The sequence below is a fragment of the Perca fluviatilis genome, chromosome 5 (genome assembly GCF_010015445.1).
Source record: "Perca fluviatilis chromosome 5, GENO_Pfluv_1.0, whole genome shotgun sequence".
NCBI classification, from domain to species: Eukaryota; Metazoa; Chordata; class Actinopteri; order Perciformes; family Percidae; genus Perca; species Perca fluviatilis.
In genome coordinates this window covers 28,363,176-28,387,316 of record NC_053116.1, presented here as the reverse complement: position 1 = coordinate 28,387,316, position 24,141 = coordinate 28,363,176, and the positions used below count along the sequence as shown (strand labels likewise).

Sequence of the window (24,141 nt, the reverse complement as noted above, 5' to 3'; positions counted from 1 at the left end):
CATCTCCGACCCGGAAAATCACACACTGACAGTATATGTCTCAATCATCAACTCAATCTGAAAGTCTTGAAGCAGCGATCAGTCTCAATCAATCTTGATTTAACTATAGCTTTCCTAAAGTGAAGACAGAATGACTTATGTTCATGTTCAGTAATTACTGACCTTTTTTTTTAACCTTGTAGGACTATGACAGCATATTTAAGTGTGCATCCAGGTAACAACAGACAACCCGGAGTGGCAATCACAAGACATGAGACTGTTACAGACAAACTCAGAGACCATGACATCATGCTGCTGGAGTCTGAAAGCTCAACTCTCGTGGAATCTTAAATTGAGAATTTCATGAAGAATGTTTTTTTAAATGTGGAATCATTAGTGGGAAAAGTATTATAAAAAAAAAACTTCTTTATTTTGTATTTCGGCGGAGCTACAGTTCAGATTGCAGGTTATGGACCCAAACCTGGCGAAAGACGTAAGATGAATCTTTTTTATTTTATAATAACAATTATGCATGTTTATCAAAGAGTTCTTATTATTGTTTTTGTTACATTGTTTGTATATTTGGTAATGTTTCTGACACATATTTACATTAAATATATTTTCATTTTGTCTTACAAACGTGTTTCTTATTACTGTAATACTATTAATCTAGAAAACATAAATCTGCCGACACACTTCACAACTCAAGATATCCTCTACAGGAAAACTAATTTGCATTCTTTAATAAATCAGATACATAACCTAATTTAAAGATGCTGTTTCATTCTTACAAAAAAAGTTTGTTTGCATTTCATAGATATATGTACCAATGGTAAGTTACAGCAGAGTTCTGTTCATTTTTCTGTGTACCATGTGAGAATATATTGATGTTTTTTGTTTTGTAGCTATAAAAGCTGTTGTTTTATTCTCATCTAGCATCAGATACTCTCCAATGTGCTGACACCGAGGTTGTCAGGTGTACAGATCAAAATGATCAATTTAGGTTCTGTGGCCAAAGAAATGGAGTGGCTCCATGTTCAGTGAGTTGGCATGGCTTCTAATCCAACATCTTTCCACACTCATCACATTTTACCACTTTCATTTAAATAAGCATTTCAATAAAGAATATAAAAGTCTGTAACAAACAATATATACAACTCTCTCACAGGGTGACTCTGGTGGAGGAGTGGTGTACAAGGGCAGGATTTATGGGATCATTAGGGGCTTGGATCGAACCAATATCTTTACGGAAAAATCTGCATTTGTGAACGTCTGTTCATACAGGAAGTGGATCAAGAAAATCGCTGGCCTATAACCCTAGACTGTTATTGAAACAATACTAGGATGTTCGGGGTGTGGTTAACTGTGAAATGTTCTGTCATTAAAATGCATTTCACATGTATTAGTGAAATTGTTGAGTTCATTTACATTTGCAACTGATACATTTACAATTGATTGGTTACAGTAAATGTTCATCTATCATTTGTCAAGCCATTTAAGACAAACACTTGTGATTCTATGACGTATCAATGTATCTATGTAGTATCAAAGGGTAGTCTGAGTTACAAATGTTAATTTACACAATGTTACTGTAGCTATCAAACTGTTGTTATGGTAAAAAATGAACAGTGTTTTTCAACCAAGATATCCTCTTCCTTTGTTCAATTAAAACAAATTGGACATTTGCTCTTATGTAAATTCAACAGAATAAGCATGTTTGAAAAACTATTAAAGGGCCAAATATACCAGTCTGTTGTTTAAAAATATACTTTTCACAAGTTTAATCATTGTGACTTCTTTGACAGAGTTGTCAGTTAAAATAAAATGAAGATGACTCACTATCATTGTTTCACATATACTTCTTTTATTCTTTCAGTTTTAGTGTCACAGAAAAACATATATGAACCCATCTCTGCTCAATTTAAAGCTCCACAGTTAATGTCTTTACCTGCAATACATTGTTATTTTTTTGTCACTTATGGCAGCGGAGACAAGCTGTAAACAGAACAATGACATATCACCTTTCACCTGATAAAGTTAAATCCAATATTCACTCTTTTCAGCTCTGTCAATGTCTGTATTAAAAATTTTGACATGTCATAAATCACAGGTGTATTTGATAACATTGAGCCATTGACAATAGCCGCATTGCACTTAGCAGAGGCCCTTGTATTATTCGTGCTGGCTCATTGGAATAGGACACTTAATACAACCAAGCCAGCATTAGTGTTTAATTTCACCTGTGCTCTACCCTAAAAGACAACTAGGGATGGGCGTATCGATCCTGTGGTATCGATAGATCGATATACTCACGCTACTCATTTGGCATTGATTTCCTTAAAAAAATATCGATATAAACTAAAAAATAATAATTGGGGGTGTATGCATCACTTTCAGCTGTTTTAGATTATTTACTTAAATTACTATGTGCTGGGACACCCCTGTACCTGGCAGCGTATTGAGCTGACCCATGTCACGTGACAGGAGACGAGCGAATGAACATGATACTTTTTCTGAACAGCAATCTGAAACTTCAGTAAAGTGTGAAGACATATCTCGAGTGCACTAAAGGCGTGATGGTGTCAGACATTTTTCTAGTTCATTTTTCCAAGTTCATTTTCTCAGGGAACAACTGTCTTTCTTATGCAGGTTTATAGGATAATGAAATCCTAGTTTATTATGATCTTTATGACCTCTTGTTTTTGCTTCAGTGAAGTGTTACATGTTTACTTCTACAAAGAGGTTTGAAACATAACATTGTTATGATGTATTAGTTTTTTGTTTTTTTTCCTTTTAGCTTTTTCTACCAATATTGGTCTTTTTTCTTTTTTTGAGAAATAAGAAAAGTGAAAATGTGTATGTTTTTGTTCATATTTAATTTATTTCATTCATATTTATGTTATTTATTTTAATTTTAATTGTATTATGTATTGACCATAATACATTTTGTATAAATGGTCTGTATTTGTCTTGTGATTTGTCTTAAATGTAATAATATTTTTACTGACAAAAATTTGGGCAAAAAATAATATCGGATATAATCGCATGAAAGTACCAGATCGAATCCTAAAAGTGTGGTATCGCCAATCCCTAAAGACAACATCTCACACACTGTCAACACACTGACCTGTGTGACAGGTGTGACAGATGCCATCAGACAGAGTTTTTGACTATTCCTCCTGACTTGCAGAATGGAGTTTTTGTTGTTGGTAAAAACACAAAAACAGCCAGTCCCCTTCATCACAAAAGCGTTAAAGGGATATACATGTTTAGAAAGAAGGGAACTAGTTCACATTATAGAAATGTTTTTCTTTTCAATTAAAATGTGTTTATTTCTTTAATTTATTAAATTAAATATATACATTATTCACCATGATGTAAATAGACATGTATCTGATTTGACTCTAGAAGTGGATTGTAATCATTGTTCAGTGTTCTTAATGAGACCTGTGTTTGTGTTTTGGGGAAGTCAGAATGCTTGCTATGAAAAGAAGGCTTCTTTCAAAATTAAATCAAAACACCTCAGATGGATTTTTTAACAAAAATGTGACTTTATAAGTTTGATAAAGGTAGTATTTATTGCATAGCTGTTGTAAAAGGCTTTTCACAGAACAAATGTGTTTAGTTCTTTCTCTCCCAACATGGCCGCTCATACCAGCTGTTAACCACACACAAACATGTATTCCTTACTATTCCAAGAAATAATTGTTAATTAAATATTCATTTATCTTCTTATCTTATCTGCATAATAGAACAAACTTATGAACCCCAGTTGTCTGTACTTGAATATATTTAAGTTTAACACAAATCTACATCAGAGCAGATCTTAGTACAGCATGTTCTGCATGCACAAAGTCATTCCAAAAACTTAAAGTAACATTACATTTGCTTAGCTTTATGCAGTATGAACCACGTAACAGAATTACATACTATAATCATGCCATCAGGGATGAGGGTAACCAATGTGTGTATATGGTCAAGACTTTATCATGGGAGTCGGAAACATTATCAAAATTCTCATCTTACCTTTACTGTACCTTCGCAGAGCCAGAGCCTCCTCTCACAAAGCATGCCAAATGTCAAGGACTCTGAGACCTCTCAAAATACCAAACCATGACAATACACAATCATAAATTCCTTCATTGTCTATAACATTTATGTCATACAAGAACAGTAATGTTGTTGTATAAGTCTCATATGACATCATACAGTAATAATTTATTCCTAACTAGACCTGTCCCCTCCAACATGTTTAGAAGATTGTCCTATTTCTTCTATTTGGTGAAATTATAGGTGTCCCTGTTATTATGTCCACCCTCTGAATATACAGAGGATGGATACAATTGTGTCCACTCTGTACTTCAGGACTTTGATTTGAATTAATTATTTGGGGCGGCCCAGTGGTTAGCACTGCCGCTTACAGCGAACGCGGGAAGGTCCGGGCGCTGAAGCCCTTTCTGTTTGGATTTTGCATGTGCTCCCTGGTGCCCGTGTGTTTTTTTTGGGGGCGTGGCTGTGGCTCAGAGGTAGAGTGAATTGGCCATCAACCAGATCAATTGTGCAATCCTTGGCTCCTCCAGCCATATGTCAAAGTGTCCTTGAGCAAGACACTGAACCCCAAGATGCTCCCTGTGAGCTGTATGTAGCTGTCCACTGCTTCTAATGCTTAGGATGGGTTAAATGCTGAGATTTCATTTCAATACCTTGTACTGTAGGACTGTATGTGATGAATAATAAAGTTTCTTCTTTCTCCAGGTGCTCCGGATTCCTCCCAGTCGTAAGACATAGAAGTTAGGTTAATTGTTGTCTCTCAATTGTCCCTGGCTGTCTGTCTCTATGGGTCAGGCCTGTGATTGACTGGTGATCTGTCCAGGGTGGACCCCTCCTCTCACCTAATGTCAGCTGAGATCCCCCCCAAAAACTAACTATAAAAAAGCTGTTATAATGGAATGATAAAACAACGACTGAGGTCAAGCACTGACTTTTAGCTATAAGGATGTTTAACAGTGTTCAAGTGAGTCAGAGTTAAAAGTGAAGGACGCATGGACATTTTTATGTGAGTTATCTGTAAAGAACTAGGCTCTCTCTTACTCAACTCTTCTTCCCCTTCTAACTTCTGCTGTGGTGGTGACTGATGGTGACTGACTGTTTTTCGTTGCTCTTCCTTCTCTGTTTCACCTGAAATCTCCGTGTTCAATCTGCAAGTCAGGACGAAGAGTCAAAACAGGACAAGCTCTCAACTTTAACTGTAACCAATGTACGACTGCTCTATTTACTGCTGCGTGGTGACCGTTTTAAACATATGACCGTAACACGTGACAGCGATGGACATTTTTATCATGTGACCGTTCTATTTAATGTAACGGTAACAGTTATAAACAAGCAGTTAACATTGTGAAACGGAACTCGTTTAGTTTAGGCAACATACATTCTTAGTTGGGGTTATTAAAACATCAGGGATTGGCCTAAAATGATTTAAAAAAAGACAATGTTGTGCACATCCATGTGGTTGCTGGTGCAGGACAAAAAAGTAAATGCTTAAACAGTTAAATGATCTGAAAAATTATTTCATAGTGGCACGCAACATTTCGGCCCAAAATTTGGCCTTCCTCAGGTGGACCTAAAATGAGTCACATAAAACTTATGTTGACTTATTGTTTTACATTGTACACCAACTACTGGCTCTTGAGTGAAGTCTTGTGTTTGTTTGACCTATCAACCCCAAACTTAGCCTGTCTCTGCCCTCCTATGTACCTCCGCTCAATTGTAATTTTCCTTCAGTACTACGTCTGGGTTTGCGGTATATTCGTGGGTTTTCTCCGGCCAAATCTTTGGCGATCCAATCAGCGAACAGAGGGAGTGGTTGAGAACGATGACGTTGAGGTTGTGCGCTAGTTTGAGTTGTAGTTCCGTAATGGCGGCGGAGAAAGATGCGAGTGAAGCCATTCGGTCCGTTGTGGCAACGCTGCAGAATATCCAGAAGTTAAAGCCCGAGCAAGAACAATCTTTGCTACCCAAAACTGCCTCCTTTTGCGGAATTTGGCGCTCTTATACTATGTCACCTCGCTTACTCGTTTGCTCTTGCGATAATTACGGCAGCCGCCTAACAATAAATCTCTTTATGTCTTTATGAGCGGCTTGCACAGTTGACCTTATACAGTATTTTTTTTGCAATTTGAACTGGTAATGACCCCCCCTTCTCACTTCTGCTGTGAGGATGTTTTATTGGTCCGCGTATTTCTGCTGAAATCTTCATGTTAGTTAAGTTGTGGTGAACCCTAAGGTCAAATAGTTGCTTATTTACACATCAAGCAGTTGCGGGGCAACAGTTTCATCAGCTGGGGATGTGAGAGAAAAACGTCACTTCACAACCAGCGGAGAGCAGTGAGCGCTGTCTGTCAAACACCAGGCTGAAGTTAGTTAGACAATCAGCTGACAAATATGGTCTGCACTGAGCAGGGGCGGTTCTACATTGAATGACGCCCGGGCAAGACCCCCTCCGAGCCCCCCCCCCCACACACACACACACACACACACAATTGTTTTTCTTTTTAAAGTGCACAATCTCTACCTCCAATATTGCCAAAAGACACAATATAGAATAAATATTCGAAATAGCAAATCCTTCATCACACAAATGTGAAAACACTCTAAAGAGAAGGTAATTATTACACTATAGCACTAAGAACAGAAAACCCAAACTACAACTAAAACCTGACCTTTCTGGCCTTCCTTGATGCAAAATCATCAATGATGTGTCACATGAAATCTGCTCCCCTATTGAGTGATTGATATTGATGACGGCGAGGCCAGTGATCCGTTCCTGGGACATGGTGACCTCAGGTATGACTTGATCAACTTTAGTTTGGAAAAGCTCCTCTCTGCTTGAGCCACAGTGACTGACAGGGACAGACTGGGACCAAAAATCAGCCCTGGCATTTTGGCCCAGACCGGCCCACCACATAAGATCACAAATAAATAAATACATAAATAGATAGATAGATAGATAGATAGATAGATAGATAGATTTTTATTGATCCCAAAAAAAATGGGAAATACCAGTGTTGCAGCAGCACAATATCAGACACGCTGCACACACATAATATAAATGAAATAATAGTTTACAATATACATGAAATAATAATAGGACAGAATATAAGAACAAATAATTTAAAATATATACACGTTGGGAATAAAACTGTACAACTGTTTAACTAGTATTGATAAAGCTGTACCTGTCCTTGCGCTCCCTTGAATATGTATACCAGCTCCTACTCCTAAAACTACTAACGCCATGTAATGAGTAAGCAAGAATCAGTGAGAGTTGACATATTAAATACTTCAACAAAGTGCCATTTATTAATACACTAAAACTGTATACTCCTAATAAATCATAAAACTATATACAGTATATATATATATATATATCATTTCGAGAGGCCCTATGCTATAATTTGAAGAGGTCTATCATGAGTTTTTGTCTGTCAATGAAAATAGAAAAGCATCAATTTTCGTTAAGAACGTTTGCATGATGTGCAACTTTTATATAGGTTAATAATGCAATTATACAGTAAAGCATTCCCACTATTTTATTGTTGTAGTGTTATCATCAACAGTTTGTCCACCACTCAGTTTTATCAAGGGGTTAAGTGTTTTAAGGGGAGTTGTGCTTACCGCAGGTTGTACCCTCACTCCCTCATCTCTGTCCCTCTCCTCCTAAAGTCTCGTCCTCACTGTGCATGTCACTGTAGCCGACACCAGCACCACTATCATCGGCCACGGGCACGGGAGCTGATGAAGGTCCTGCTACTGCCGAAAACATGTCTTTTCGCATTTTTCTTTTATTTGAGCCGCTTGGGTAACTTTGTTTCATTTTGGCGTTTAGACCATTGACATAAAAGAAAGGTTTAGACTCGTCTTGCTCCGTCTCTGTGTAGCCTACTTGCCATTTCTCCTGTCACCGTGTGTTTATCTTTCACTGTTACGGACTAGTCCATTTCATTGTGAAAGTGGGGGGTGTTGACCTCTCTCAGCAAGCAGGGCGCCTGCAGCTGCTGGGGGCGCTGATCTGCCAATTCCCCACACAGTGAAATGATAGAAAACAGAAATACGCTTTGCGGCGCAGAGGATTTTTACTTTTTTTTTAAGTTCTCGTGCCGCCCCCCATGTGACATGAAAAAATGCCGCCCCCGGCGGCAGTTGAACGCACTCAAACGGTTCCTGGTGGCTCAGGTAAGGTCCCCTCCCAAGGTGGTATACATTGTAGGCCTACCGGTTTAGTGGTGCATGACTAATAAAATAAGTGTGCAGTGTAGTAAGTAATACACACCTGTGGTTTTTCTAGACAAAGCTTCATGACGACTTGTGTGGTAAAAGGACCATCGCAACCATTGCAACTCATGATGTGCAGCTTCTCAAAGCTCCCCTGATGTATGATGTCAAACCACCTATTCAGCTGAAGGTAGCCTATGTCAATTCTAATGTCAGCCAGACACCAAAACTGTGTCATATGCAGTAAACCAATCACATAGATAAATTAATCACAGTTGTATTGGCATTCAGAGAAGTCTTGTGTGAGTTCTTGTCATTTTCAGTTCAGTTATTACGTGGTCTATTTGTATTTGACACCATGAAGCTCTTATATGAGAACACGTGTTTTTTTAGGTTGTGTCGCTGGGTCGGAAGGATATGACGGCCGTCGAGCTGATAAGACACCTTCAGCTGGAGGCGGAGGAGCTGAGGAAGCAGAAGAAGAGGCAGAATGTCACTGGCCTCCACAAGTCAGTGCAACTTATGACTCTGTGTTCTCTGTTGAGGAAAGATGAAAGATCCTCATTAGATAACTGCAGGCTGGAGTCCAGGGCGGAAAGTTTGGGTTGTTTGAGACACAAACTGATTTTCAAAATTAAAGACAACTTGTATACCAAAACACTTTCTATTAAAGTGTTGTGCAAGACATGTGTATAACTTGGGATGTTATTTTTTTGGTTTGAACACATGAGGGCAGTGTAAGTAGGTTGGTTGGACCACAGCTTTAGTCTGATTTTGTTTCAACCAATGCCTTGTTAACACATTATAAGGCATCATATACTTATTAAGTCCACATTTCTGCAGGTATAGTTGTAATCAGTAGGCATATATGATAAAAGGAAAATGCAGAAAAAAATTAAATTACTGATTTAAAACATCATCTAAACCACTAATCTTTATTTTATTTTATTTGTGGTTAATGCATCACAGTGTACTTTAAGTAAAGTCCTACATGACTTCCTGCAAGTTTAATATAGACCAGTCAGGAAGATCAAGCAACTACTTGACAAGATCAGTGTCACACATCAAATCTTCTTCACTGTGCGTGACAGCTGACAGCCCTGACAAAAATTTTCAAGTTTATTATCAAAAGAATACCACCTCCTTGTCATTTATTACATTTGTTTAAGCCCTTTTATAATGTTGTCTCTCAACTTTTTTTGGTTTTTTCCAGATACCTGCAGCTTCTGCAGGGAAAAGAAATGTATTCCTGCCTAGTGGATGCAGAGGGACATGTGATCTCATTCCCACCTATTACCAACAGTGAGAAAACCAAGGTGTGTATGTCTGTTTTCTTCCTGGTTATCATAATTGTATCCTCCGATAAGAGAGAATTTCATATTCACTGCTGGCATACTGTGGAAATGATGTCAACATAGAAAGCTGAACCCAATAACACATCTGACGTGCCACATTGTCCTATTGTCCCCCAGTTTGTCTCTGTCTTCTCACGGTACATAGAAATGATAACATGATCAGCTGATTGTACTTTACAGATCAAGAAGTCTACCAAAGAGTTGTTCTTGGAGGTGGACTTAATGATATGCCTCACACAGTTTGCTGTTTAACTTGAGTGTGTGTAGGTTTGTGTTTTGCTACAGCTGCTAATGTTACTTAACCAAATGATGTGGGAACAAACTGCATCCTGTGCAGCAGAGGATTTTTTGGATCTCAAAAGGTCAGCTTCTTGACAGCCTTTTTGGGTTGAACTACTCCATATTGTTTTTTTAGTATGGTTATGTATCTGGACCAGGATTCTGTGGTTATGTTCTACATTTCTCTAGCCAATGAACAAACTGACAAATGTATTTAATTGATTGCATGTTTATTGTGATAGGACTGAAACTTCAGTGTGCTTACATAGGTAAACTCTATGGAAGCGGAGTGGTCCCAGGATCTACAAAAGAACAGGAAATATTTAATTCAGGCAAATTAAGCAACTGATAAGTTTTATTGGCTTTTCTTTTTCATCTGAGGTTTTTCTTTTCTTTTGTTTGGCAGAGTAAAAGATAATTTTTTGGCATTTTAGGCCTTTATTTGTGACAGGCAGAGATGGCAAAAGTACTCACTTCCCGTACTTAAGTAGAAGTACAGATACTTGTGTTAAAAAATACTCTGGTAAAAGTAGAAGTACTGATTTAACTTCTTTACTTAAGTAAAAGTAACAAAGTACAGGCTTTGAAATGTACTTAAAGTATAAAAGTAAAAGTAGCCTTGCGAATGACAACCACTTTTTATGCAAAGCTACCTGGACCACACACGTTACTAGAGTGCAAGCTGAGAAACTTCAGTGGACATAAAAACCAGGCTCTTTATATGCCATTGTCTACATTTTAAATGGATGTCTGCCAAACATCACATATATGATTATTGTGACAGAGACTGGGACTCCAGCTTAATAAGATTCTGACTGAGTAGCAAGATATGAATTCAATTGTGATTCTGTGAGAATTCACAGATCCAGTTTCTCTTTTTTAATCGTCCCCTTAACATTTAAAGGAATCTACATGTATGTGTGTGTGCTCAAATATAGAAAGAAAATAAATGATACAATATGAATTACTAAACATAGATTAATTAAGAAGTTCCCCATACTTTTAGTTTTTTAAGTCAGTCACATTGGCCAGGAGTCATACTTGATGCCTCCTAGCCTATCTCAAACATCTCTCTCAGATAAGGCCAGGGATGATTGGGAATGTCTTGCTGCTTGTCTGCCTAATCTCTGGGATCTCCGTTTTCTTCATTTTCAATCATGTCGCCGTCCATACTACTAGTGCTAACGTTACCACCATCATGCTGCAATTATTTGCCGCAAATGAATGCAGAATGCGGCCGAATCTGTCGAGTCGTCTTGTAGTGGTGCGTTACATGCAACGTAGCCTACAGTATATTCCCATCCAATTAGATTGAATTCGGTATTGATCACGTGAAAAATAATAACGGTAACTCCAGTGAAATTATTTGAAATTTGCTAGTGAGGACTAGATTAGGACCGTATTTAAAACTGATGCTGGTTTCAAACTTCGCCCCCCCCCCCAGGTGTGTCTGTAAAACACGGACAACTTCTCTCTTTTGATGCTTGGGAAAGACGTTGCGTGTAGCAACGTGAAACCTAGCTAACAGGTGAAGAACACAAACAACTAAATCACTACCTACTTTAACTGTGCAGGAACTATACACCAATACAACAACAGGCTTACATTAACTGACAACATAAGTTATACGACTTACAGTTCTCAAGGACGCACACACACGATCTCAACTGATTATCCTCCGGACAGCAGTCTCTCTTTCTTTTTTCTCACTTTTTTCTGTGTGGCGCACGCGCCCGCTCGCGGTGTGAGGCGCGTGTCCGCGCTATTCTGCGACATTACTACCTCTTGTACAAAACTAAAGTAACGAGCCAATTTTTTAAATTTAAGGAGTAGAAAGTACCGATATTCGTGTTAAAATGTAAGGAGTAAAAGTAAAAAGTCGCCACAAAAAAAAATAGTAAAGTAAAGTAGAAATATCCGAAAAATCTACTTAAGTAGCTACAGTAACGAAGTATTTGTACTTCGTTACTTCCCATCTCTGGTGACAGGACAGCTTAGACATGAAAGGGGAGAGAGAGTGGGAATGAAATGCAGCAAAGGTTGGAACCTGCGGCCGCTGCGTCGAGGACTCGAGTCTCTGTATATGGGCGTGCGCGCTACCAGGTGAGCTAACCAGGTGAGCTACCCAGGTGCCCAGCCAAATGGGACTTTAAGATACTTACATTCACATATGTAAACCACCTCCAGGTACTTGTAAGTGCCATAACAGGGGTCTCCAAACACGAAGTTGCTCGCTGCGATGGTACAGCTGTTTTCCCCATTACAGCTGTGTATGCAAAGTGACATGAGTGAAAACACGCTTTGAATACAATGGAGCATATGAAATCTCCAAAACACGCATGGCTAGGCTGTCATAGCTGTCATCATTTTTACAGATCGCAGTTCCTTCTTGCTGCAGTACAACACACACTAAACTGAGCTTTTACAATACTTCACCGGTCTGCATGCCCCACACTTTGAAACACACAGTTGTAGTTTTTTAGGCATGAATGATTTTTGCATGTGAAATGCCTCCCTTCTTTTCCTTTGTCAATTTCACTTTCTAACTGAGTGACTGAGGGAACCTTGCAAGAATTCCAATTCATTTGGACTTATCTATCTGTGCCAATAGGATGGCTTGAAAAAAGTCTTGACTTTTTTCCTTTCTCTTTAGAACAGGTTGTGCAGCTGTACCTGTCAGCAACTTCAGGCGCTGGGCTTAAGCATTGGATATTTTGAAGTTCTTCGGGAGGCCGTTGGTAAATGCAGGTGGTCTGGTCAAGACGTCCATAGTTGGCATTGTACACAAATATAACCTGTCCTTGATCTGTCAAACAAAAGGAAGAACAACTGGTACAATTGGCAAGGCAGAGAAGACAGAAAAGTATTGAAAGTGTAGAAAGGTCTGATGTATTGAAAAATGAATTATGTTTATCACATTAATCCACCATACATTTAAAAGAGATAAAGAAATATTACCACACTGGAGTTGTGCCAAAGAGCCCTCACAGGCAACAAGGTGAACTGTCAAAGCAACATGAAGGAATCATCAATCATTACACATCACTATAACATCTGCAGCTTTTTTTGTTTATGCTATAGTTTCTTGCAGACATGATGTGACTCACATGTTGGGAAGCAGGTGTAGGTGGTGTCCAGGTATTTGAAGATGCCATAACAGGGATCAGAGGTAAAAAAAACATTTATGTTTAGTTTACACTCATTCTTGCCATCACACCTGTAGGAAACACATTACAAGCATGTTTTAGCACAAAGTAATACACTAAAACTAAAATAGTGTAAATACAGTAGCAACTGCTATTTAATCCGAGCACTTTAAGTGCAATTTATAGTGTGAAGCGTAGACTGCGTGAGGTACCACTTGTTTTAATATGCAGTAGAATGTCATTGTTCATTCACCTGCACGATGTAGTGTTTGATGACCTCTAGAAAATACCGTGTCCCTGGAGACATATTCTCAATGTTTCACTCTATGTTAACTCTTCATGAAGTATAGAATGAACGGAGATTAGTTGAGATGAAGCTCATCCTCATTTAGTTTTTCAAAGAACGTTTTGGTTCTTGTTTCTACCTGTATGCAAATTATATCTTCACTTCATAACTGCTGCATACAGCAGCATTACGTAGTGACTAAGGGGAGCTCAGCTGCAGTTGGTGAGGTGCATGCTTTCCCATTATAGGCTAGCTTAAAAGTACTACATTTGAATGAAACATGCATTTTTGAAAGCTCAGTGACATTGAATCATTGACCTAATAAGGAGACAGTGTCCCATTTAGAAAACACGTCATAATAAAAAAAACAGCTAGGCCTATATTATTAATCTGTGATTGTACATTTAATGTGCACCCTTTCTTGACGACGTCCACTGTGCCCACTTGAGAGCACTGTGTATTGGCGAGCAGTGATGGAGGTATTCCCTCACTGCAGGTCACAGCGTCTGCACGTCCATACAGCGCTGTCAGCACAGTGATCACTCCGGCATCTGTTACGCAGCAAGGGAGAAATGAGGAAACAGGACAAATCACTTCATTATTTTTGTATGGCAATAATATATTTTTTTATCTTTGTCATATTGACTGAGCCTAACATTGCAACAGACTCATTGCAACTCTCGGCCATAGTCTAATTTCTGGTAACTAAAGCCCAAAATGTTTTGAATGCCTCAAAGCTGGTTGAGTCAGTTTATCAAGGTCTCGAAACCTAAAGTACCACTCACAGTGGACACAAAGACTTGAGAGAGTTCAGTCATACCGCAGCTCAGGCGCTGGACATTCCCTTCACAGCCACAGGTGATAGCTCTTTCTAGGGAGACTACTATAATAACAGATATAAAAGAATAAGTTAAAGTGTGTTGAAGACATACTGTATGTAGACAAACAAATGCAAGCATCATTATCACATTCACTCAGATAATTTACCTGCTGTCATGAGCGAACAGGTTGCTGCGAGGACTGAAAAAGAAACATCACTGTCAAACTGTGCCAGCCAAACATGAACAAAAGTTACAAAGTTAAGTCTCACTAAATAAACGTTATTCTTATTTATTGTGCTCTATTCTAAACCCCTTTCCCATGATAGATGAAGATCTACAAAATGCCTATGTTTAAAGGTAGTGAGTACAAAAATGCAAATTTTTCAGACACACAGGTCCATATCAGTATAAAAATATGTAAAACACAACAACACAGACAAGACAAAAAAGTATTGTAAATTCCAGCTTTTTAAACACATGCAGACATTTGTTCCAATTTTTCCAAAAGCAAGAAGTGTACCTTGTATTACTCTGGGTGGGGTCAGCCAAGCCACTATAATTAAAAAAACATTTAATAAGTTAAGCGACACATACATTTGTACATAAAATTTCTCAAAACAGCATGAAGGTTGGAATATTGCTCACAAACATAGACTTGCATTTGTCCATCTTGGCAGTTTGAGAAAGAGTCTGAATGTGTCATTGAATGCCACCTGAAGCTTTCTCGTTTCTGTGGGCTGTATAGAGTAGAGTAGCCTACAGGCTCTAAAAAGGGCAGTTTTAACATCATCTAAGCCAGCATATTGACTTGTTCATACAGTTTGTAAACATAGAAATGTTGGAGGGATAACGTGACTAACCCGATAAAATTACTAGCCATATTCGCATGGGACTAGCAGCCCTTTACCTGTCCTGGGGGCCTCTAATTTGTAATAGCCTAATTGCGCAAGTCATTTGCCATATCTGTAATTTACAAATTCGCAAATTACCTATATTTCATGAAACATAGAAGTTATGTAGGCTATGCGAATAGGCATCAATTTGATTCGGGTCGTATAGGCCTATTGGTATTATTGCAATTAGATAGGACCTATAGGCCAAATTGCTACTGTCTTATTCCCGTATACTCTTCCTGTTACCCTGAAACTAACCTTAAAGCTTTAGTTTTTTCTTTTGCAGAAATCAAACTTAATTCTTACATGACCTAACATGACATACACATCATTAGGTTGTTCTAGTTGTCAGTTGTGTAGCCATACTTACGCAGTGTGGTGCTGAGTCTTAAGCGGAGCATGGTTTTAAAAGATCCGGTCAGAAGTGAACAGTTCTGCTGGATCAAGAACTGCCTTTGCCTTATAGCTATATATAGGGCTACAATACAATTGCTTGATCTTGCGCAATTGGTGTTTCAATAGTCTCTGCCGACTCCCATTACGGAAATATCATTAGGTGGGACGGACCATGGGTGTGACATGCAATAATCCCAGAACAAAATGAAATGACAGCATTGCAAAACTCACTAGAAGGCTACAGCTACAAAGTGCATTACTCGTTGGGTTTAGGAATGTTGCAGTCATCCACCTATTCAGGTTTGTCCAGTCTGATTGCAAATACAATTCTCTGCACGCTGCGTGGGCCCCGCAAACCCGCACGCCCGCACTCCCGCGCGCCCGCACTCCCGCGCTCCCGCGCCATGTATAGTAGGGTTTAAAGGTGCACTATGAGTTCCTGCATGGTCACTTCTGTTGACGTTCAAAGTAAATTCCAAACAAAACAGAGCAAGCTCGCCCCTCCCCATAGGCGCCGATTTATGTTTTCCTCCGTGGGTGCTCACGGGCGCATGCCCTTTAAAAAAAAAAAGTAGTCAAAAAATGTTTGCATTTCAGAACCATAGGAAACGGAGAGCGGCCAATACAAACACACTATTAACTCGATAATGAAGCTGCAAAGTAGGCTATCTTTCAACTCAGGACAGCGCCACTTCTCACAAATACAGATAGGATTGGAGATGAGAAGTTTAACTGACCATCAACTACTGCTGACCTGACGGAGCACGTAGGCATAAGTGATAAAAGGAAAATGTTCTGTTGATCTTGATGACAGACATGACTGACTTGTAACATCACCTAAACCACTAATGTTTTTTTTAATCTGTGGTTAATGCATCACAGTGTGCTTTAAGTAAAGTCATACATGACTTTCTGCAAGTTTAATATAGACCAGTCAGGAAGATCAAGCAACTACTTGACAAGATCAGTGTCACACATCAAATCTTCTTCACTGTGCGTGACAGCTGACAGCCCTGACAAAAATTTTCAAGTTTATCATACAAAGAACATCACCTCCTTGTCATTCATTACATTTGCTTAAGCCCTTTTATAATGTTGTCTTTAAACTTTTGTTTTTTTCCAGATACCTGCAGCTTCTGCAGGGAAAAGAAATGTATCCCTGCCTAGTGGATGCAGAGGGACATGTGATCACATTCCCACCTATTACCAACAGTGAGAAAACCAAGGTGTGTATGTCTGTTTTCTTCCTGGTTATCATAATTGTGTCCTCCCATAAGACAGAATTTCTTACTGAACCCAGTAACACATCAGACATGCCACATTGTCCCACAGTTTGTCTCCGTCTTCTCACTGTATAATAGAAATAACATGATCAGCTGATTGTACTTAACAGATCAAGAAGTCTACCAAAGAGGTTTTCTTGGAGGTGACGAGTGCAGCCAGCCTGCAGACCTGTAAAGATGTTATGGACGCTCTGATTGTAGTAAGATTCATTTTTCCCTCTCTCTTTTCTCTGTCAAGAATGAATTAGTCAAGTTAATTACAACTGGGATTTTATTTTCATAGTGTTTCTATTGGTTATAACATTGTTATCTTTCTCTAAATGTGTTTGGATCCAAACCTGGACCTTCATCATCACTATTTATGTGAAAACTAAAAGACACCACCATGAGTTAGATGCTCTGTCACTTGTAGATAATATGGATTTCATGAAGTTCCAAAGGTATCTTCATGAAAATGTGCCATCTGGACAAAAAGTTTGACCATATGGACTCACATTGTTTGGGCCCTTTTTTTCTATGCTAACTGCTATAACGATTAGCATGTTGTCGATTCTGCATAGCATTAGTATATGGTATGGTTTATGGATTTAGGACACATCTTGTGTCTTTAGGTTCACTACCTCTCTCTTTCCCAAACCATTTTGGGTTTATTTGACCTTTTTTTTTTTATTTATCTAAACCTTAGAAACGGTATTACATTCAATCTATCACACCATGGTGACGAAAAGAGAGCTGAGCCAGAAGGCAAAGCTCTCGATCTACCGGTCAGTTTTCGTTCCTACCCTCACCTATGGTCACGAAGGCTGGGTCATGACCGAAAGAACGAGATCCAGGGTACAAGCGGCCGAAATGGGTTTCCTCAGGAGGGTGGCTGGCGTCTCCCTTAGAGATAGGGTGAGAAGCTCAGTCATCCGTGAGGAGCTCGGAGTAGAGCCGCTGCTCCTTCGCGTCGAAAGGAGCCAGTTGAGGTGGTTCGGGCATGTGTTAAGGATGCCCCCTGGGCGCCTCCCTAGGGAGGTGTTCCAGGCACGTCCAGCTGGGAGGAGGCCTCGGGGAAGACCGAGGACTAGGTGGAGGGATTAAATCTCCAACCTGGCCTGGGAACGCCTTGGGATCCCCCAGTCAGAGCTGGTTAATGTGGCTCGGGAAAGGGAAGTTTGGGGTCCCCTGCTGGAGCTGCTCCCCCCGCGACCCGACACCGGATAAGCGGAAGAAGATGGATGGATGGATAAACCTTAGAAACTTCAGGCGTTTCTAATTTTATTAAAAGAAAACCCAGAAATGATCTGAAAAAAATGTGTTTTCAGTTTAACACAATCTGTTCAAGTCCATCTCATAAATGAAACAAATCACACATTTGAAGTGCATTTCACATTTCAACATTGTGGGACATTAAGGCTAAGGTTTGACAACATGCAACAAAATGACAAAATTTACTTCAGGGACCACGGGAATTTCCATATAGAATTTCATGTGATTGAAGTGTTGCCTGTTGAAAGAATGTAACATTTCTGATTTATGTACAGCTTTTTGAACACATATGTTAATAAATCCTTTTGATGCTTTCTGAAAGCACGATCAGCATAACAGACTGTATGTCCATAATATTTCCTTAAAGTAAACTTTATTTTGTTCACCTTACATTGACTTTAACTTGGACCTGACAATTTGTGTTACTATTTATCAACTTTAAGTATTGACATTTTCCATTAGGTCCCAAGGTCCCATGGCATGAAAATTTCACTTTGAGGTTTTTTAACATTAATATGAGTTCCCCCAGCCTGCCTATGGTCCCCCAGTGGCTAGAAATGGCGATAGGTGTAAACCGAGCCCTGGGTATCCTGCTCTGCCTTTGAGAAAATGAAAGCTCAGATGGGCCGATCTGGAATCTTGCTCCTTATGAGGTCATAAGGAGCAAGGTTACCTCCCCTTTCTCTGCTTTGCCCGCCCAGAAAATTTGGCCCACCCATGAGAGAGAGACATCATGGCTTTCAAATAAGCAAAGTGGCAGTTGGTCAAGGCCACACCCCCACCCTCTACCTTACCCCCTCCTCCTCAATAGCTACAGATACAGAAATGGCACATACTAAGGAAAGCTCATTGTGGGACTGGCTCTAGTGGTTGTAATTCTGCACCAAGGCTGAATTTCGGGAAGTAAATCCAGACAGCTAGCTAGGCCATCTATCCAATCTGAGTTTTCTGTTGCACGACCAAAACAACCTTTGAACATACACATGTTCTACCAAAACAAGTTCCTTCCCGAGGCTATTTTGCAGTGGCACTGTCCGCCCAAGACGATTGTGATTGGTTTAAAGAAATGCCAATAAATCAGAGCAGTTTTTCTCCTATCCCAGAATGCTGTGTGGACGCGCCAGACGCTTCTCCGCAGCGCTGTGTAGATAAGTCTTGCAATGTGAGACTGTTACCTAACCAAACGATGTGGGAACATAAACTGCATCCTGTGCAGCAGAGGATTCATTCACTCTCAAAAGTTCAAGTTCTTAACAACCTTTACGGGTCAAACTACTCCATATTGTTTTTTTAGTATAGTTAAGTATCTGGAACAGGATTCTGCAGTTATGTTCTACCTTTCTCTAGCCAATGAACAAACTGACAAATGTATTTAATTGAATGCATGTTTATTATGATATGACTGAAATTTCAGTGTGCTTACATAGGTAAACTCTATGGAAGCGGCGAGGTCCCAGGCTCTGCAGAAGAACAGGAAATATCAAATTAAGACAATTTAAGCAACTGGTAATTCAACATTTTTATCGTCGCTGTGAGTATTATTTTGTGCCTGTCCCAGTGTGAACAGCCAAATGGACCTTTAAGATACTTACAATAACATATGTAAGCCACCTCCAGATACTTGTAGGTGCCGACACAGGGGTCTCCAAACACAGAGTTGCTCGCTGCGATGGTACAGCTGTTTTTCCCATTACAGCTGTGGATGCAAAGTGACATGAGTGAAAACAGGCTTTGAACACAATGGAGCATATAAAATCTGATCTGCGTTATAAAGGTGGAGATTTTCTTTATATGTTATAAAATCTATCTATCAGTAAATAAAATCGCCATGCACGCATGACTTCAGACTTTGTCATAGCAGTCATATTTTTACAGATTGCAGTTCCTTCTTGCTGCAGTACACAACACACTGAACTGAGCGTCTACAATGCTTCACTGGTCTGCATGCCCCATACTTTAAATGACAAACAGCAGATTTATTTTTTTAGGCCTTGAATGATTTATGCATGTAAAATGCCTCCCTTCTTTGATCCCTTCTTTTGTCAATTTTACTTTCTAACTGACTGAGGTAACCTAGCAAGAATTCCAATTAATTTGGACTCATCTTTCTCTATTGTATTGAGACTCTCTCCACCGTTACATATTCCATATGTATGGGGGTGAATCCCCTGTGGTCCGGTACGTGAATACTTCTTTAAGACACACCGGCTTGCCCGGCCACGCCCTGTAAAGCACCTGTGCTGATGTGGAATCACTGATAATTTGATTGGAACCGTCTCCGAGCGGCTGGAGAGATAGTCTCTTCACTCAGAGAACCAAGGTTACAACGTAACCGAGCAATCTGTGCCAATAGGAAATAGTTTCTTGAAGTCTTAATTTTTATCAATATATTCGGTAAAGATCAGCTGTACCTGTCAGCAACTTTGCGTGTGGGTCTTGAGCAGTAGATAATTTGAACTTGATTGGGAGGCCGTTGGTAAATGCAGGTGGTCTGGTCACGACGTCCATAGTCGGCACCATACACAAATATAACCTGTCCTTGATCTGTCAAACAAAAGGAAGAACAATTGGTACAATTGGCAAGGTGGAGAAGACAGAATGTATTGAAGATTTAGAGGTCTGATGCATTGAAAATGTAATTATGTTTATCACATCAATCCACCATAAATGCAAAAAAAAAAAAAAAAATATATATATATATATATTACCACACTGGAGTTGCGCCAAAGAGCCCTCACAGGCATCAAGGTGAACTGTCAAAGTAACATGAAGGAATCCCATTACTCTATGAAACCTGCAGCTTCTTTTCTTTATGCATACATGTGACAATGTGACTCACTTGCTGGGATGCAGGTGTAGGTGGTTTCCAGGTATTTGTAGGTGCCATAGCAGGGATCAGAGGTATAAAATACGTTGATGTTTAGTTCACACTCCCTCTTGCCATCACACCTGTAAACACATTACAAGCATGTTTTTAGCACAACTTTTAACTTTGAACACACTTTAGAATACATGTAATAATAAGAACAAAAAGTGTATTATTCTATGATTGTATGTAATGTGTACCTTTTCTTGACGACGTCCACTGTGCCAGCTTGAGAGCAGTGTGTATTGGAGAGCTGTGCCGGAGGTCTTCCCTCACTGCAGGTCACAGCGTCTGCACGTCCATACAGTGCTGTCTGCACACTGATCACTCCGTCATCTGTTACACAGCAAGGGAGAAATGAGGAAACAAGACGAGTTGTATGATGGCTTCAAAAAACTTCATTATGGCAATAATATATTTTTATTTGTCATATTGACTGCGCCTAAAATGTCTTACTGTCTCAGCCGATACTGTTCGTAGTGGGCTAAAGTATTTTGTGTTTCTCTATGCCACAGTATATTTTCTGGTTACTAAAGCCCAAAATGTTTTTAATGCCTTAATACTGGTTAAATCAGTTTATTAAGGCCTTCAAACCTAAAGTACCACTCACAGTGGACCCAAAGACTTAAGAGAGTTCAGTCATACCGCAGCTCAGGCGCTGGACATTCCCGTCACTGCCACAGGTGATAGCTTTCTCTGTGGAGACTAAAATAACAGATATGAAAGATTAAGTGTGTTTAAGCCACATACTGTATGCAGAAAATAAATGCAAGCATCGTCGTTATTACATTCACTCAGATAAGTTACCTGCTGTCATGAGCGAACATGTTGCTGCCAGCACTGGAAAAGAAACATCACTGTCAAACTGTGCCAGCCAACATAAGCAAAAGTTACAAATTCTCTCTCTAAAAAACTATTTTTATTGTGCTTTATCCTAAACCCCTGTCCCATGCACATTTGTCAATAGCTCAAATCGACGGGAAGAAAATTTCCACCACATTTCAGTGGTGGAATGTAACTATGTACATTCACTCAAGTACTGTAGGCCCAATGGTGTAGTTTAATGTATTGTATTGGGTATACTGTACCACTTTTTTTTTCCTGGCTCAAAATGGGCCTTTGGGGGTCAAATCAAAGTGTGGGGTCTGGGTGTCCTCCCCCAGGGTTATTTTGAGCATCAAAGACTAAAATCCTACATTCTGATACCCTTTTATGCAACAATTTATGATGGGAATACCTTTATTTATCCTATGAGAAGGAAATCACAGATGACATTCAAAATATATCAAAATATATAATGGAATATAAAGCAGTAAGGGGGCTTTCACATCAGGGACCTAAGCCTGGATCACAAAAGTTGACCCCAAAGCAGCAAGGACAAAATAAAATAGGCTACTTATATTTGTCTTAAATGTGTGGTGAAGGGAGCATCCTGGCGTAAGTGTAGGCGGAGATTTGGGCCTGGTCGCTACGCACACAAAACCCACTGCGCTCAGTGAGGAACGGGTTGATGAAAGATGAGAAAAGTCTCTCTGCATGTTCTGCAGTGGTAGTTTAGTTTGCTGTCACATTACTCAATCCCGTATTTGTGAATACAAATATCAGAAGTGAAAGTTTTGTCACAAAACTATGTTGTTGCGTATCATTGCACATTTTTAAGTGTGTATATGGAAATCCTGGAAATTTCTTAGTGGGTATACTGCGTATACCTGTGTATCACGTAGACTACACCACTGTGTAGGCCGACTTAAGTACAAATTTGAGGTACTTGCACTTTACTTGAGTCTTTTTTTTCCCAGCCACTTTCTACTTCTACTCCACTACATTTCAGAGAGAAATATTGTACTCAACTACATTAATCTGACTTTACAAATTAAGATTTAGGCACACAAAACACATGTAGTTCATAAAATACGAAGTTATATTATAAATTAAACTATCCAACAATTCACAGGCCTTCAAATAGTCCTACAGCAGAAATGATTAGCTGATTAAACACTTAGTTGATTGACAGAACTGTTTTGATCGTTTCCAGTTTCTAAAATGTGAGGATTTTTCTGCATTGTGTCCTGTCTCTTTAATCCCTCCTCCCGAAAAAGCCCAGTCTGCTCTGATTGGCCAGAGTGTTTCCTGGACTCTCCGGTGCGCTCCAGTTTTGTTTTACTAGCTGGCTAGTATCAGCTTTTAAACCAAATACTTCATAAACCGAAAATGTTTCAGGAGTAATGTGACTCGGAATTGCAGAGAATTTAACAACACTAGCAGCCAAGATAACGTTTTACTGCCGTTAGCATGGAGTTACATGCAACAATGTTAACACCGCAGTGACTTAAAAAAAAAAAAACACTCCAGTCCTGCCTACCTGGATCAGATGACCAATGATAGAAGGCTGGCTTAGAGGTGCGTAAGACTTAATGTTAAAACCTGAGCGTTCAGAACAGTTGGAAATCTGAACGTTTTAGCTCACGAGGATTTCTCTAAAATACGTTTACCTCATTATTTTGGTCATGTTTAACATGAAAATCTAACATTATAACATTGTAGATATGACAAAAATACAGAAAAGCATAATATGTCCACTTTAGTGACATTTTCACTGCAGGACTTTTACTTTTAACAAAATAGTTTTACATTGTGGTATTAGTACTTTTACTTAAGCATAGAATCTGAATACTTCTTCCACCACTGACCATTTTGCGCCAAACACAGAAGTTATGTGTGCGAATCGGCCTCTTTGTTTCGGGGACGTAGCCTATTGGTATGGTATTATGGCAAACAGACAAGGATGTAGCCTTCTGTCTTACCCTACCCAGCACCCTGAAACTCCAATCACATAGCCTATATTAAATTATAAGGTGATTAACAAATATAAAACAGAAGTGTGAATACCAGAAGGTGCACAAAATGTATTGGACTTCTTGTGTTGTACTGGGGTATATAGTGTATACTTAGTTTCTGTAACTTAAATTTTTGTTTGAAAAAATAAACTTTTATGTAAAAAAGGGTAGGTGTAAAAAGGGTAGGTGTAATAAGCTCCGGCTTCAGCCTACACCTTTTCGGTCTTGTTTGTTTCTTGTCTCTATGTATGTTTGACTGTTGTGAGTTACAGATAGAGTTACAAACTAAACTAAACTAAAAAGCTTTAGTTTTACACGAACATGAGTTCTAGTTGTCAGTTGCAGGCTACTTACACAGTGTGGTGCTGAGTCTGAAGCAGAGCATGGTTTTAGAAGATCCGGTCTGAAGTGAACAGTAAGACAGATGCTGGCTGGAAGAGACACACCTGTAAGCTGTTATGCTGGATCAAGAACTGCC

At 39.3% G+C, this 24,141-nt stretch overlaps 1 protein-coding gene and 1 pseudogene across 1 annotated transcript; one reads left to right on the top strand and one right to left on the bottom strand.

The window, feature by feature from the left end:
- Nucleotides 1-186: 186 nt before the first annotated feature.
- On the top strand, nt 187-1,294 carry LOC120558757 (annotated as a pseudogene).
- An 8,851-nt stretch (nt 1,295-10,145) lies between these two features.
- Nucleotides 10,146-24,141, bottom strand: LOC120559025 (rhamnose-binding lectin-like). Its single transcript, XM_039800450.1, has 17 exons — nt 24,018-24,141; nt 21,634-21,666; nt 21,472-21,531; nt 21,027-21,162; nt 20,800-20,909; nt 20,669-20,713; nt 20,372-20,504; nt 19,553-19,656; nt 15,401-15,496; nt 14,291-14,336; nt 14,137-14,198; nt 13,732-13,867; nt 12,992-13,101; nt 12,843-12,887; nt 12,558-12,690; nt 12,047-12,150; nt 10,146-10,186 (listed from the first exon to the last, which is right to left on the bottom strand). The coding sequence occupies exons 1-17, from the start codon at nt 24,046-24,048 to the stop codon at nt 10,161-10,163; spliced, it is 1,410 nt and encodes a 469-aa protein (XP_039656384.1). The 5' UTR covers nt 24,049-24,141; the 3' UTR covers nt 10,146-10,160.

What these genes read in the sequence shown, in the direction of transcription:
- LOC120559025 (XM_039800450.1), bottom strand. Translation starts at nt 24,048, where the DNA reads ATGCTCTGCTTCAGACTCAGCACCACACTGT. An exon ending in CAGACTCAGCACCACACTGT is followed by an intron (nt 21,667 to 24,017) that starts GTAAGTAGCCTG and finishes TTTCTTTTCCAG; the next exon opens with TGCTGGCAGCAACATGTTCG. An exon ending in GGTGGTTTACATATGTGAAT is followed by an intron (nt 10,187 to 12,046) that starts GTAAGTATCTTA and finishes GTTCTTTTGTAG; the next exon opens with ATCCTGGGACCACTCCGCTT.